The sequence below is a fragment of the Sphaerodactylus townsendi genome, linkage group LG07, assembly GCF_021028975.2.
Source record: "Sphaerodactylus townsendi isolate TG3544 linkage group LG07, MPM_Stown_v2.3, whole genome shotgun sequence".
Lineage (NCBI taxonomy): Eukaryota > Metazoa > Chordata > Lepidosauria > Squamata > Sphaerodactylidae > Sphaerodactylus > Sphaerodactylus townsendi.
In genome coordinates, this window is record NC_059431.1 from 49,120,466 (window position 1) to 49,137,857 (window position 17,392).

At 43.5% G+C, this 17,392-nt stretch overlaps 1 protein-coding gene across 1 annotated transcript; it reads left to right on the top strand.

Moving 5' to 3' along the window:
• Nucleotides 1-3,290: 3,290 nt before the first annotated feature.
• Nucleotides 3,291-16,983, top strand: FAM174A (family with sequence similarity 174 member A). Its single transcript, XM_048503408.1, has 3 exons — nucleotides 3,291-3,754; nucleotides 10,059-10,193; nucleotides 16,480-16,983. The coding sequence occupies exons 1-3, from the start codon at nucleotides 3,450-3,452 to the stop codon at nucleotides 16,481-16,483; spliced, it is 444 nt and encodes a 147-aa protein (XP_048359365.1). The 5' UTR covers nucleotides 3,291-3,449; the 3' UTR covers nucleotides 16,484-16,983.
• Nucleotides 16,984-17,392: the final 409 nt, after the last annotated feature.

A 17,392-nucleotide genomic window follows, 5' to 3' on the forward strand; every position in this document is an offset into this window, starting at 1 on the left:
AGGGGTGCAATTGTTAAGCTAGCAGCACCAAACTTTCAGGGTATATTTAGGAGACTCTCCTAATGATACCACCCAGGTTTGGTGAAGTTTGGTTCAGGGGGTCCAAAGTTATGGACCCTCAAAGGTGTAGCCCCCATCTTCTGTTAGCTCCCATTGGAAACAATGGATGATGGGGCACCCCCTTTGGGAGTCCATAGCTTTGGACCCCCTGGACCAAACTTCACAAAACCTGGGTGTTATCAGTAAGAGACTCTCCTGATGATACCTCCCAGGTTTGGTGAAGTTTGGTTCAGGGGGTCCAAAGTTATCGACCCTCAAAGGTGTAGCCTTATCTCCTATTAGCTCCCATTGGAAACAATGGGGGATGGGGCACCCCCTTTGGGAGTCCATAACTTTGGACTCCCAGAACCAAACCTCACCAACCCTGGGTGATATCATCAGGAGAGTCTCTCGAAACATCCCTGAAATTTTGGTGCTGCTGGCCTAAAAACTGCGCCCTCTGCAGGCCAAAGAAAAACACTGAAAATACAAAAAATCCCACAAACGAACCTGCAGTTTTTGCGCCCCCCCCCCCCCCACAGGGCTGCGCCCAGGGCAACTGCCCACTTTGCCCTATGGGAGGAACGCCTCTGAACAGAGAATATTATTATTTTTATTATTTATTAAATTTGATAAACCGCCCACCCCCGAAGGGAATAGAAACTTGTAGAGAACAATCAATGTCTTTGAATTCATTTAAGCAACTGGCTATTGCTTGATCCAAGTTTGTGGTGAGCAAAGCCCAGCTTTTCTGATCCACCAAATGCCAGAGTCTTCCAATGCAGTCCTCATGCTTACAAGAACTAACTAGACGTCACAGGCTTTAGCTTAAGCAATACAGGCCTACAATAGCAATATATGCTGAAATTACATCCTCCTTTCCAATTAACATTAAGCCTATCAATCCAGCCACTGGAACAAGACAAACCAGCACAGCTAATGGCTGCTACAGTAATTGCCAGCCTGCAAACTGCTAACAAGGTTGTTTTCTCCTATTGTCTAGCCTTTCCTTGCACCCAACTCAGCCAGATGTTGTAAAGTAGTTAGTGTGCAGCAAGATAAAACAACCGTTCCCTATCTTTTCCTTAATTTATCTCACTCTTTCCATACTGTTCTCATTTATTTCTCTCTCCTATCACCTATTTTTTATTCATTTCATTTATTTTCAAGTCTTCTATTTGGTGACAGAATGTATTTAATAGCAGTATAACAGCAATCCTTTGTTAGTATAATGAATAGAAGGGCAGGACTGGGCCGGATCTGTGTGTGTTTGGGGGGGGATGAGGGGGCAGCTGCCCCAGGGCAGCATGAATAAGATCAGAGGCTGTAGCAGCCACCCCACTGCTGTTGCTTGCCAGGTTCCCAGGCCACTTAGGGGTGAGGGGCGGGCTGTGGTTGGCACTACCTTAGGGTTGGATCAGGGGGGGGGGGCATATGTCTCCAGTGGCAATCAGATGGGGGAAGCAGTAAACTACAACTTGCACAAGCCTTAGTGATATTTATAGGAACTGTCCTCCAATCCCATGATTTGGGAAACTCTAGACAACTATTTGGGATTTCTCCCTTCAAGCACAGTCTCATGGCTTAGAGAGAGGCACTGTATGTCATGATGACACCTGTGGAAAGGTCCATGACTTAAATCCTGGAAACCAGGTTGAAAGTATCTGGATAAAAATTAAGGGGAGAGGGGGAAGAAAGAACAGTGATGTCATTGTCAAGGTCTACTACAGATCCCCAAGCCAGACTGAAGAGCTGGATGATGCCTTCCTGGAACAAACTTTCAGAGGAGATATATAGTAGTAATGGCAGGTTTCAATTATTCTGATATTTGTTGGCCGTCAAACTCTACCAAAACAATGAAGTCCAACACATTCCTCACTTCCCTTGCAGACAATTTCATTGTCCATAAGGTGAAAGAGGCAACAAGGGCATCAGTTATTTTAGATTTGGAGGTTTTTAAACAGCTGGATGACCATCTGTCAGGAGTGCTTTGATTGTGTATTCCTGCATGGCGGAATTGGACAGGATGGCCCTTGTGGTCTTTTACAGCTCTACAATTCATGAGGAGGCATGGTACCCCCTGTATGTTTAGGAATACTGTGGAATATAACATATAATTTATTTCTCTGTAAAACGGTGACAGTAAGAAGAGCCGCATGTGGCTCTTCCGCCACTGTTCTGCGGCTCCATGAGCCGAGCCGCCGGCCCCATCCTCGCCCGCCCTGCAGACAACAGGGCGGACGCATCCATCGCCCAAGGCAGGCTAGGCCGCGCCGCGGGCTTGCTTTCCGCCCGCCCTGCTGATTGCGGGGCGAGCGATCTCCCAGCGGCCAGCCAAGGCGAGCCGCTGGCCCCATCCTTGCCCGCCCTGCAGGCAGCAGGGCGGGCACATCTATCACCTACGGCCGGCTAGGCCGCGCCGCGGGCTTGCTTCCCGCCCGCCCCGCTGCTTGCGGGACGAGCATCGCCCACGGCCGGCTAGGCCGCGCCGAGGGCTAGCTTCCCGCCTGCCCCACTGGTTGCAGGGCAAGCGCTCTCCCGGCGGCCAGCCAAGGCGAGCTGCCGGCCCCATCTTTGCCCGCCCTGCAGGCAGCAGGGCAGGCGCATACATCGCCCATGGCCGGCTAGGCCACGCTGCAGGCTTGCTTCCTGCCTGCCCCGCTGGTTGCGGGGCGAGCGCTCTCCCGGTGGCCGGCCAAGGTGAGCCGGCGGCCTCATCTTCGCCCGCCCTGCAGGCAGCAGAGCGGGCGCATCCATCGCCCATGGCTGGCTAGGCCGCGCCGTGGGTTTTGCCTCCTGCCCGGCTCGCTGGTTGCGGGGCCGGCGGCCCCATCCTCACCTGCCCTGCAGGCACGGGGGTGAGCGGGCGGAGGTGCGAGCGAGCAAGTGGGTGGGGGAGCGGATGGGGGGGCGTGCGAGCGGGTGGGGGGGGTGAGCGGGGAGGGTGAGCCAAATGGCTCTTTGAGGGGAAAAGGTTCTCGACCCAACTGTTGGAGAGTAAATACAGTTGGGGGGGGGGGGAGAGAGAGAGAGAGGGAGCAAGGCCAGCATAATTTTTGTATACAGGAGCTACTGTATGGTGTATCTTTAGCTACTCTGAATTTAAGAGGGCTTCATGATGCATCCCAATCACCAAATACCACAACCCATCCCCTGATCTCAGGAAAAGAAATACACCTTCCAACAGAGCCAACGCATGCGCCATGGAACTGTCTTCTGAAGGTAAACATTGCGCCTGCGCAAGATTTTCTCTGGCGACAAGAAAGAGGCGGAGCTTGGTGCCTTGCGGGACTGGTTGTTCATGGCCGCCTGTCCGGCGGCAGGGAGGATGGGACCTTCGGCTTCTCTCTCAGTTTCGTTCCGAGGCCCCAGCGGCGCTTAGAGGCCCCACTCGCGTGGGGCAGGGCGCGATGCCACAGCAGCTTCTGCTGCCCACCTCGCTGCCCTCTTGGCTGTTGCCGGGGCTGCTGCTCGTGATGGCGCTGTGCGGTGGAGCTCTTCCCCTCCTTGCCCCGACCCCTCCGCGGCCGCCGCCCGTTACCCCGCGCAGCTCCAGCCCTCCCGGCGGCGAGACAACGCAGAGCGGCCATGCGAGTAACAGCAGCCGCCAAGTCCCGAGGCCTGAGACCGGCCAGCTCATGACCCAGCGCGCGCTCTCGGTGCTCGTCCTGGCCAGCGCCGCCCTCATCGTCTACTTCGTGATCCGGACTGTGCGGTGAGCCGTGCCGCTTGCCTGGGGGACCGGGTTTCCTTGGGCACCTCGCAGCGTGTTATGTGCGGGCAGCCGACGATGAGCCTAACTTGCAGAGAGAGTGTTCCCCCGCCCCACCTCCAAGTCTGTCCTGGGGGCCCCCTGTGTTGACTTCATCTTTGGAGCATCTAAATCAGTTCTGTTTGATCTTAGCGTGACAGCTAGTTCTTCTTGCACATGGTCACTTCAAACACCATCCAAATTTAGACCCACTGAATGGTGCAGCTGAATAAAATTAAGAGGCTTCCGAGTCTCACCTGCCTTTTCATATTGAAAAGAACTACTTGGTGTTAATTCGAATCAAAATGTTGCATTTGCCCATTGCCTTTTGTCATCCCCTCCACAGGTAGTGGAGAAGAAAGCCACAACAGGAATGATTCCCATCAACCTCTAACTCTATCTTTGGGCTTCCTTTCTTCCATGTTGAACAGGTCATGGGCATAGTTTTTGACACTCCTGCTTCTTGGCTTCTCATTTACATGTTTCTGCTATCCATAGACACCCAAAGCCCTACTTTTAAGGTCACTACTTGTTTAGGTCCTCTTTCTGTAGCTCCACCATCAGCTTCTTCAACTCTCCTGAACTGCATGTATGCCATAGGTGTGCATTCTCTCTTTATCTTAAACATTAATTAGTCCTGTCTTTGCACTATTACTTGTGTGCTCCACGCTCTTTGTTGTGTCTGAGTCTTCACATCTCCTTATACGCTCTTTTAATCTTCCTACAATTGATTTAGTCTTTTTCCTTTGTCACCTTAGTTTCTTTGACTCCTGAGACTCCTTTACTGGTGAATGTGTGTATGCAACTGCTTTATACTGAGTAAGACTGTTGTTATCAAGCTCAGTATGCTAACTGACAGCTATCTGATGTTTTTTTAACTTGGGATGCCAGAGATTGCCTTCTGCATTCCGAGCAGAAACTGTCACTTAGCTACTCCTCACTTTTCTGAGTGCCTTCCAGTAGACTGCAAAATAGAGATGCACCGATCTGGGAAAATTGAGGAACTCCAGTCTTTTAATTGAGAAAAAAAAAGAAATTTAAGGGGGAGTTTGAAGATGAGAGAAAAACATTTTGGAGAATAACAATATGAAAAGTTAAAATATTTCTTTTAAAAGCACTCTAAAATAATAGTGACACACTCTTACATTCAAATGTAATAATGTTAGTGATGATAGATTAGAGCCTGCATGTATCTGGAATACTAAACAAGTATTGCTTGATAGACTTTCAGGTGTTGCCAAATACTAGGTTGTTTTTTTTTCCTTAATGTAGGAGTGCAGTATATTGCACCTGGAAAAAAAATTTGGTCTGTGAAACTCAAGTGAAAGTTCAGCAATAAAACTGTGAGTCTTTCAGAGATTGATTTAAAAAAGTAAACCTGAACACTGAGATAACATTTGTCCTTCTGCAGTATTGTGGCACATCTCCCGTTCTCCAAGAAGTCTTAGAGATGATGAATAAAGACTCTGCCAGCTCTCTAGAAAGTTCTGTGAGCACTCTTGAGTGCATACTATCTGAGCTGGGGGATTTGTACTCATTCAGTGCAGCCAGGTGCTTCTCAACAATCTTTCCGTCCATGCCAACCAGCAGCCCAGACTTTGTGCGTTGCGTGCCTCCATCTCTAGATGACCATGTTCTCTTTTTTCAGGGGAAAAATGGCAAAATAGGTACTGAGTTTTTCTGCGTTCTGTGCAGAGTTTCTCCATTTTCACCCAACAGTGGGCCTATTGCCTCTTTACCTTGAGTTTGCTCCTCCCATATCTGAAAAAGCTTTTGAAGTGAGCCTCCTTGGCCAGCCTCAGCTCACTCTGATGGCTGACCTACAGTGACTGGCAACCCGCAGATATTCTGCTTTGGAAGAATGTATGTCCTTTCCTCCATTTCTTGAACATTCTCGTTTTTCTTTGTTAACTTATAGAGTTCTCTGTTCATCCACATTGACTTCTTGGATCCCCTACCATGTTCCTGTCTTGTTGGAATAGTGATAACTTGAGCTTACAAGAGCTTTTGTTTTAGCAGAGCCTACCCTTCACTTGCCTCTCTCCTTTTTAGCAGTTTTGCTCATGGAATGATTCTCATCTAACATACGCATCTGACTATGAGCTTCCTTGGCCCCCCACTGTACAAGGAATTCTAGGACGACATGGTCACTTCTCCCTATGGGCCCCACCATGCATCAACTCTTGTTTGTTGGTTACTATTAAGTCAAGTATGGTCAAGCCCCTTGTAGCTTCCTTCACTATTTGAAAAAGGAAATTGTCAGCTAGACAAGTCAGGAGGTTATGTGACTTTGGGTACTTAGCAGATTTTCAGCCCAATCCGGGGTGGGGGGGAAATGGATTCTTGGAGCCAGCAACATGGCACCTACTCTGACAGGGAGTACAAAGCGGGAGATGGGTGATGCAGAGCCGCATTGGCCTAAAGCTGTACACCAGCATGGCTGGGATGGGCTAACGGCATTTTCAGGGGTGGAGCTAACTTTAATTAGCTTCTACCGGGATTTGGAGCTGGGAGTGACCTCCAGCACAGGCCTTTCTGGTGGCATAAGTCCATTTAGCCCTATGGAGAGCTTTCAGGCGGCCAGGGAGTTTCTGTAGCCTGCTGGCTACTCGAGCTTCCTGGATTCATTTTGGAGGTGGTGCGATAGCTATGCTGTCCCAAGCCACCAGAGCTGAATGTTCCCCCCCCCCCCAGACATCAGGGAAGTTGAAGTTGCCCATAACTGCAAGGTCATGTTGCTTGGATACAATGTCAGTCTGACCAAAGAGGGCAGCATCCACCTCCTTACCCAAGTTATGCAGACTCCAACCACAATGCTGTTTGTTTTTCCTTCTGTTAGCCTCATCCAGATACTTTCCACTGGGCTGTCACCCTCCAGTATTTCCTGAAAAGCAAAACTTCTTCTCACACATGGCGCCACTCCCCCTCCTCTTCGACCCTTCTGGTTTTTCTTCAACCACTCATATCTGTCTCCTGCTACATTCCAGTCATGAGAATCTTCCTGACAAATTTCTGTAATGCCTACTAAATCGTATTCTTCTGACTGCATTAGAAGCTCAACCTCTTCCTTCTTATTTCTCAAGCTTTGGGTACATAGAAACCCAAACCCTGCATTTTCTGCTGCATTTGACCTGACCCTCCCATGTGGGCCTCTGCCATTTGCTCTCATTTATCTGCTCTCCTTCCCCATGTGGTGTCAATGTAAAGCTTTTCCAGTGAATCTCTCTAGATTTCTGCCAGATCAGCCAGTGGAAGCTTCTAGATAGCTCTCATGATCAGCCTGAGTAGTCTAATCAGTAGTCTAATCAACATGTGATTACAACCATGGCCAGATCCCTTTAAGGAAGATGTACAGTTGGCAAACCAAGTAAAGTTGATTGAAGAAGTTATGTGCCACATATGAAACTTGAGCCCCTGTTTGTAGACGTATGCCACTTGTGCAACACAGCTTCAAGCCTGCTCTTTTTCATGGAGGTTAAGCCCCCGTCCCCAACAGGCTGACTGCACAAAACCTGAATGTAGTGTGCCTGGATCTGTTTGAAATACAGTACTGATTCCTAGGTCTTACCCATCAGCGCTTCAGTTCTGCTCTAATGTTAAGCTGTATTTACTAGCAGTGAAACATTCTCAGTGAGAAATGGTTAAGTGTGAAATGGAACATAATTTTCATCAGAAATTAGATATGTTCTAAATAAGGAAACAGTATCCAAAATGTATTTCAACATATGATAATCCACCCTAATTTAAAATGACATTTCCGTGAAACTGAGATTCTTTTGAAGGGTAACTAGTAATTTTCTTGGTATAAAATCTGCATTTCATGTAAGTATGTTCAGCTTCAAGGAATAACCATTTTGTGGAAATAGAATGCTTTTAAAATGAAGATGTTGCTTTATTGTTTCATTTTGTTTTCCAGCATCATGAACCTTGCAATTTTGGAAAAAATCATTAGAAGTTTAAAAGTTTCTTCATTTGATAATGTGAAATGTACTCTTAAAATGTTCATTTGCATATGTACATTTCACTGCCAGTGAGTGCCATGGAAATTTAAGCTGCTACTGCGGTTTGAGTCTGTATCAAACTTGTAGCTGAAGAGTATCATTCATAACTTTTATTACAAGTAATCTTACCAAGGACAGCCTGTATTTGTTTCGTGAGTTCATGATATATATTTTGCAGGTACTTTCATTCTTTCACAAGAACATCTTTGGGGTTACATCCACAAATGGTGCTTTGGAGTAAAAGAAGGTTTTTTGTGCTTATGGAACTAGACCATACAGTCTCACCATGTATAATTCCCAAAGCGGCCACCAGTCTCCACCTTCCGATGACAAACCCTCCACCATGCAGAACCACAGCCTTGAGTGCCCATCCATCCCTCGCCCGCCTTCCCCCGATCCAGCAGTGAGTCTGACCCGGTGGCCAGGGGGCAAGATGATGCCATATCCGCCACCACTCTCCTCACCCGCAGCAACCTTCCCATCACTCCTACAAGCTGCTCTGGGCCATTCGGCGTCAGCCGTGTGGTGCAGAGGCGTGATAAGCTATGGAGCAAGCCCATCCACAGCAACCCCAGAGTGAGGTTGCAATGGTGGGAGAAACAGTGGGAGCAGCACTGGCGGGGCAGTGGGAAGAGATGGGTGACCAGAACATCTGCCACTAGCCCACCCATTCCCCCTCCCGCACTCTCCCCCCTGGCAGCATGAAGTGGACTTTCCTGCTAGTCTGGACTAATTTGAATATATATAATTGATTCAGTCTCAAGTGTATTGATAAGTGCATTGTCTTTTTTCTAATTTAGTTAAGATAGTACTTTAATAATACTTATCCATTGTTTGATAATGCTTGATGAGTCAATTGACAAAATCTTTTTTTGACCTATTATGTGCCCAACCCTAATTCTCAGGATCAAAACCTTTCTTTGTTTGTTGCTATTATGGGTTTGGGCACTATTTGAGCATGAATAATGAGTTGCTCCTAATCATTCAAGATTCTCAGGTCTTTGATTTTAATAAACAGTTTGTTTCTTTTTCCAGTTGCCTCTTGATACATTTTGTCAGAAGCATTTCATATTTATAGATTGTCAATTGTTCCTGTATGAAGACAACTGTTAGCCTATCTAATTTAAAAAAGTACATTCCATATTCAATTTTCACAACTCCAACCCTTCACATTTACCTCTTTATAATAAATTATAGGACATAGTAAAATTGGAAGTTGAGGATATTTCCCACACTTGCTTTGACACATTGATTTAACTCATAGGCCTTATTATAAAAGCAGATTCATCTGCTGGTTCCATGGTCTATTTAAACTTTAGTGGCTTGTAAATATATTTAAGGCAAAATATGTAATGCCTGCTGCTGGTTAAGAAACTGCAGAAAGATAATACAATTGACTTACAGATAATATTTTATCACTTAATGTTTGATTAGGATGTTGTTCCTTTTTTTGTTTTCCTTCTTCCTTCCCATTCAACTGGCATATGTTCCTATTGAGTTATTTGATGGCATGAAGCTTAATTCTCCTACTGGTGTGTTCCAGGCTGCACCCCTGATCTATATTTTCCTCACTTCTGGGATACTTCTGTTGATAGCACTGTTGGGGTGGTTGTTCCACACTTTCTGTTTTCATACGGAACATTCCCATGTGTGTTATACCTTAGTTTTAAAGATTGTTCAGTATTTGGGGAGGTGGGTTGCACTTGTGCTGGAGCAGATGGGCAATCTAATATCCCCCTCATCCCCATTGGCTTACACAATTATCATCCCAAAAGCCTATATACCTTGCCTACATTTCTGTCTGATTGGTTTGCTGATTTCCTGCATTTGAGTGCCTGTGCTGCTCTTTCTGGCCTTTTGTAGTTACAATCAGTAGGTAAAGAATTCAGCATAGCCACATTGGAAGTTGATTGCTGAGGTTCTTCAGAGCACACTTCCAATAAAGAATTTTGCTACATTTATACTCTGTTCATTATTACTGAGCACTGATTTTATTCACAGAGAGGGCATGTATGTGAGAGGGAAACCGTGCAGCTTTTTTGGCCAGCAGAGGGTGGGCCAAAATCTTGACTTACCCATTTGCAGTGGGCTCATCAGGGGCTGCCAGCTGCCTCCCGGTTTTCAAGCCAGAAGGATCCTCCATTGTCGGAGAGCTAGGAAGTTTCATTTCTCCCATCCATTGCTTTTCATTTTCAGTAATTAAATCTTCAGAAGCCAATCCACTGCCAGCAAAGTGAGAGGAAATGATAACTTTTCATATTTTTAAGGCTGAGAAGAAGAAATAGAAAGACACGGAGATATGGCGTTCTGGATACAAACATAGAAAACATGGAGCTGACACCATTAGAACAAGATGATGATGACGACGACACAACACTGTTCGATGCCAACCACCCTCGAAGGTTGGTAGCCAAAGTTCAGGGTTTTCTTTATGTAGTAGTAGAGAAGGGATTCTGAAGTGTACATTTGGCTACCAGGTAGAATGTACTTCACTCAACACAATATGTATTCAACAATGTGTCATACAACTAGCAACATTTTTAACTGTCTACAAACATTGCATAGTAAAGAAAATAATTAATTTTGTCTCTGTCTAGGTCCTGATTTTGCATATTTATATGTATCTTGAAATTGCGGGGTGGTGGGAGGAGAGTTGTTAATGAAGCTTAGTTATATTTCTAATTGGCATTTACTTGTGGGGCAGTTTCGTGTTGCTAAAACTGGAGAAAAACGTAATCGAATATGAATTTTTGAGCCAGAACAGCAAAATTGTTGCAAACTGCAGATAATAATACAACTCATTTCCCATGAGGAAAGCATAGGAAGATAATTGAACTTTTATAGCAGCATTTTGGTTTCTGTTTCCAACAAAACTGAGCAATCTTTTCTCTTTTCAGAATACAGGTTGCTTAATAGAATACTCTGTTTCCACAGTACTCCTAATACATGCTGTCGCACTTCCTATCTTTGCAAAGCAGTCCATAAATCTAACTGGCTTTCATTGTTCATTCTACTTTTTCTGCTTCAGATTTAGAAATTGTCCCTTTGCTGTAGTATCTGTTCCATAATCAGAGTTTATTTTTAACTTGTTTTTAACTGGTGTCTGCCAAAAGTACATTTTAATTTGGAAGCTTTTATTTATGTGACAATGTTATGTATTTGAAATCTGCGAACATGTTCAGGAATCCTAACAGATTACATTGGAACTATGAGGAATCAAACCATGTTTTCAGTATACACATGCGTGTGTGGGCGGAATGATTTTTGATGGAGAAGAGGGATGAGTGGGTCATAATGTCCTTGGACAATTACTTGAAAATCAGAATGGTCTCTCAGACAAGGTTCGTGTGAAGTTGTTGTTGATGGACAGGAAGGAAACAATAACCTCTACGGTAGCTTATTTTTTATCTACCATAATGGCCGACAGATCCTGCTACACCTATTCCAACATCAAGCTAAAGACATAAGATGCTCCCTTGTTGTAAACAAACTTTTAACCTAAACATGATTTTTAAAATATTCCCTTTATATTATTTGTAAAATGCCATTAAAGGTTTTTTGATTTGATTTGAGTGGGTCATAGTTCCCCCAAACCTCTAATTGATTAGGGCCTTCTGGAGAGAGAGATGGTAGAGAAAAAGTTAGGCATACACAATTCTTGCAATTTCTGTCAAATTATGCCTTTCCTGCCAATTCTTCACAGCCAAGAAGCTGCCATCAGGCCAGTTCTGTTGCTGTCTTATAGAGTTTGACCTGGAGAATAGAGTGTATCAGTGCTTCAGATGTGAACTTGCTGCAAATTAGACAGTCTGTTCTGGTATTGAGAAATGTGGCTTATGATGGTATTTAGAGTTCCATTCAAGAGTCCCCAGTGCCTCATGAAGTTAATGCTCCCAAGGAACTCTTTGTCAGAAAATACGTTACATTTTAAAACTATCTTAAGATTGTAGTGCAAATGTAGCCAAATGAAAAATGTTGTGCACATGGCTTGATACCATGTTTTTACAAGCACATAACTAGCTGCATACATGTGGATATTTTAGTTAGCACAATTACTAATATTTAATGTTACTTCAGGATATTCTGTCTAAACTTTATTTTATTTATGTTAATTATAGTCGATTTTTCTTATTGTAATTCAAGCTGTTGCGACTGAGATCTTGAGACTTTTTTTGTTTATCAGTTATAATGAAACAATATAGTTTACAAATAAGCATGCATGATCAACACTGTTATCCTAATCACCATTCATTACTTCATATTAATTACCCTTAAGAGTCTTCTCCTAAAATCTTCTGGTTTTTAATTGATTGTGATGGAGTGTATCATATACCAGACTGTAATAGCAGCATAATATATTTGGCATTTTCAGTCAGTTATGCTGCTTAGATACCTTACATATGTCAAAATCATAGGATTTTGTTTTTAGGAGCAGAACGATGCACTTCTTGTGTTCATTATTCTAGCTTCAGGGGGTAGCCATGTTGGTCTGCAGTAGAGCAGCTAGATTGAGTTTAGTAGTACATTAGAGTCCAACAAGATTTTAGGGGTATACATTTTTGAGAGTCTAAGGTCACCTCATCAGGGAGCTTTTGCTCATGAAAGTTTATAGCCCCAACATTCTGTTGGTCTCTAAGGCAAGCTAAGGAGGAAGGAGGTAACTGCGGACAATGTTGGCTGACCTGCCAGCTTTCAGAAGCTCAGCAATGGCAGGAAATGTCAGGCTAGCTGGCTGGAGAGGCAGGAATGAGCCCAAGGGTATGATGTGTATGAAGGAGAAGTTTTCCATCTGGGCAATTAGCAAAATGTTGGATAACCAAAAGCCAAACAACAAAGATTTTACTGTATTGCTAAATCAGCCTTGAATTGCATTTGAGTTCACAGTGAAAAAATGTTAAGTTTATAATGCTGTCCTATATGTGAAATTCTTCCCAAGGCTTAATGTTCACTGAAATGCTAAGCCTGTGTCTAGACTGGACTGTTTCAGACTCCAGGTGAGGGCTCTGACTGTTTTCTACGGCACATTTGTTTTGTGCATAAAATGAGGCTCTTGCTATGGTGGAGCATCCAGTCTGCCTGCATTCTGAAAGGGCAAAGCCCAGACATAGGTTTGCTCCTCAGTGAGAGAGAGTCCCTGGTCTCCTTGAAAGAAGCAAACTGTAAGGAGCTTTGATGTGTTTCAGTGAATGATCACTGTGTTGAACTGTTACCAAGCAAACAAATGACTGATAGTAAATTATGACGTACATTATCAAGGACTGCCTGCTCAAGGACATGCATTCCTATCATTTAAATTTTTCATCTGAGTTACTGCTGTGTCCCTCTGTTATCAGACGTGAGATGAGCAGTAACCAGAGCAAGGGCTTTTCAGTTGTGGCACCGCAGTTATCAAATGCACTCCATTCACTTGTGCACCTGGCATTCTGCTTGCTATGCTTGTGGAATCAGGGAGATATTTTTATGTTTAATAAATACGTTTTACTTGTATGCAGTATTTTGTATTTGAGCAACTTTGTGAGTTTGCATTGGCTGCAGAGTGCAGGATATGCATTTTAGCAAGAAAATAAATGTTCTGAAATGTTTGTGTTCTGTAGACCAAAATATTTCACTTATCTGCTTGTAGTTAGATTCGAGTCCAATTGCACCTCAGAGACATACAAGAGTTTCAGAGGATAAGCTTTCAAGAGTCAGAGCTCCCTTAATCAGACCCAATTAAAAATGGAGATCTGAATCCTTTTATTCTAGTCAGAAGGTGAGATGGATGTTGGAAAGAATATTGTAAGGATGAAAGGTACCATGCATGTTTGTTTGGTGTCTGTGGTGGTACTGAAGTGGAATCTAACTCTTTAGCTGCAGACCCTCACCTGGAGCCCTCACTCTGCAGCCAGTGCTCTGAAACTCCTCAAGAACCATCCACCCTCATACCTATTAGTATATTCTAGCACACTATTTTCTACCCACAAAATCCTTTTAATTAATTTACAGAGTAGGATCTAACACTATGAAATCCTTGGGAAAGTTATGAACAAATGCATCCTGATATAAACCTACTAGCAGGGCACCCGTGCTTCGCTACGCATACTTCATCACAGGCTCTCTATGAATTTCGGGGTGACATTCAACATACTTCTTTACAGCCTGTTTGTGAACTTTGGGGTGACATGCAGCATATTTCCTCACAGCCTGTCTGTAGACTGATGGGTTTGTTTTCACATATTTTGCAGCAGCTTCCTGTAGTTGTGTTTTTCTAATGCAATGTGTTATGGCTCTCTTTCACCTGGTGGGCTCCAAAAGACATCATGTGGAAGCAGCCTTTGTATTATCGGGATGCAGAAAGGAAGTGTTCTGTCATTGGATGCTGATGAGTGAGAAGGCTGTGAAGAGGTTCAGGGTAGGGTTGAAGGGCAGGAAGCTGGACTGTACTGCCACTGCAGCACATTCCTGGGGACTCATCCCACCACTTCAGAGCACGACACTAAGCACAGGGTGATCGGAGGCTGAGAGCAGTAAACTTGTCTCCACAGTAGTAAATCTGATGTCCATATGCAAAACCTGACAAATGTTTAGTAGTCCAAGGTGATAGTGTGGTTTGTAATGTATGTTGTTCGTATTTGGCTGTAGCGATGTTGTTAACGTGAGGGTGGGTGGAGGAGTACTTTTTCACACCCTGTCTGTTAACATTGGGGTGACATTTAGCATACTTCTTTGCAGCCTGTTTGTGAACTTTGGGGTGACATGCAGCATATTTCCTCACAGCCTGTCTGTGGACTGATAGGTTTATTTTTGCATATTTTGCAGCAGCTTCCTGTAGTTGTCTTTTTATAATGCAGTGTGTAAAGCTTTTTGTGTTTAATTCCTCTTCTCCCTGTAGCGGTTTCAGCAGAAGGGTTAGGTTCGCATGCGTTGTGGAGGGCAGTGTTAGAATGCATTTGGCGCACCTTAGTGAAAGACATGAAGCTGGTAGTGTATAACTGTCACCCTTAGAATGTTCGTGCAGCATGTCTGTGGACTGAGCGGTTGGTTTACCCTTAGAATGTTCGTGCAGATGGCCAGAGATGAGCAGTGAAAACAGTAAATGTGTAATAACTCGAGTAAAACTGAATATTTTGAAAAATTCTTTCTTAGTGAGCACCTGAAGTACGTAAGGAACAGGTGTGCCAAATGTCATGTGTGTGGCTTCAGTGGTGTTTGAGTTCTGTGCATGAGTCAGTGAGTGGTATTTCGTGTTTATATATATAGATTTGTCAACAAACAAAAAATGGGTTAGCTCTACTTTGAGACTTTCCGCTAGTAGACATATAGCTGTACAGATTATTATATATGCTGTAAACATGAAATAGGGAAATGTTCACAGTCTCCACTGCAAGGCCCCCAGTGACATAAATGTTGAAGTAAATACTTGGAAAATAGAGTTCTTTTCATGAGTGCCATCACAAGAAGGTAGCTGTAAAAACAACCTAAACAACTTCTAATAGTCGAGAAGCACTTTCTTTATTGAGCTGCATGTATCCCATAAGTAATATCTTGTAGCATGTAGTGTAGATAAACCATGCCCCAAAACTGCACTGTTTGCCAAAATAAACTGCTGAATGGTCTGAATAGCTATTGCTCTGGTGGTTTAGATTTCACAGAAAAAATTAACTGCAGTTCTTTGATCATTGTTGAGCATGGTGTGATTGGAAGAAAGGTGGTGTGTAGCAAGAGAAGAGGGAAATAAAGGAGCAAAATGAGGACCTTTTCTGGGGAGTTAGTTTTGTCATTGTAGTCAGTTTTCTGTTCTGAAAACAGCTAAACTGAAGCTTAATTTACAATTTATGTTGCCTGGGCTAGAGAAAAAAAACCTTTCACAAACTTGCATTCTTTCTCAAATAAAATCTTGCTGCCACGAGCTTCAACTCAGTTATGGAAGAGCACTTGTACTTTGGGATAAAATCTTTCTAAGTAGAAGCATGTCAACGTAATGCTTTTCACACATTTACTGGCTTGTGACAGGAGCTGCTTATCTATAGTATGAAGTCTGTCACCACCCTGTAAAGGGCAGCAGGGGTGTGTGTACAGAATCCAGAGCTCCGGAGGAAGGCGGGCTGACTTTTAAGGCTTTGTGCATGGAACTTTAGGATATCCACTAAGTGGTAACATTTACTCCTAATTGAGGGCTGTTTCTTTCTTCCCTGTTCCATTCTCTCACATGGGGAACTGAATCTGAGTCCTCTGGAGGCTCAGCAGTGGATATTTAGTCAATGGGAAGACCTTTAAATTTTTTTGCAAATATATGTACATTGAGATTTCGAAAACCAAGCATGTTATATACTGCATGACCTTGTAAATCATGTGACATTGAATGACAAGTCTGTATGGTAACTTTGCATTGACCTGGATAGCTCAGACAAAGCCCAATCTTGTCATATCTCGGAAGCTAAATAGGGTCAGCATTGGTTAGTGCTTTGATGGAGAACACACGCATATCCTGCCAAGAAAGTCCAGGGTCACTATGTAGAAGCAGGCAATGGAAAAGCACCTCTGAACCTCTCTTCCCTTGGAACCCCAATGGAGTCATCATAAATTGGCTGTGACTGGACAGCACTTTACACACATAAGTTTAAGTGTAGTGGGCTGGGGGATCCTGCCTTGGGACAGCTGAAAAACTTTCCATAGTAGCTTTTTAATTTTATTTTTTTTTCTCTGCAGATAAGTATGTGCCTTTCAGGAAACACATCAATCATGAAGCAACATTGGAATAAGAAGCCAACTTTAGGTTGGAGTCTATAAGTGAGATATATATGTTTTATGGCATCCTTAGCTTGCTGCTGTAAACACTGTAACATTTTACTGTACCTTTGTATATATAGAAATATTTTAAGTTTGGAGCCCATGGAAATAGTGCACTGATAAAAAACCGACTAAGGCATTTCCTGCTTGTGTTAATCCAGTGTTGTAGACTTCCCTCATAAGAAACTGACCTGAAATGCAATTTGTGAGTTTCTTGACCACCTGTTTTTTTAAAAAGTATGAAGCATAGTAATGTGTGTGTGGATTCTCTGCAGCTAAATTTTATAGAGATACTTTCCCCATTTTGAAAACACCAAATCTAACTATCTGTAAGGATTTTTTAAAAAATTTAAACTAAATGTGGTTTATTGGATATGCACTGTCAACCAATGTGTCATACAAATAAATACAGTATTCCTAAAATTTGTCTGTTTTCTGTATTTGTTGATATTGGATGTTTTGGGACAGTATATGCTGATATATTCAACATTCAATACTTGTTTGGAAGCTATTTCTGGTGGTGGTGGTGGTGGTGGTTTTTGGCTGAAAATCACCCTAAAAAGCTTTTGGAATAGCATTTGTGATAAGCTGTATCTAGCCCCCATCCCCATCAGATATAAATCAATGGAGCTTTAGTTTAATCCAGCTAATTACTTTGGAACATCACAAACTAGATAGAAGGAGCTACTGTAACATCATCAGTTAAGTTAAAAGCAGGGGACAATACTTCTGGGTATCTTAGCAGCCTTTGATACAGGTAACCATTATATTCTTATCCACCAACTTGAATATGGAGTTGGTGTGAAGGACACAAAGAGTCTCCACTAGAGGT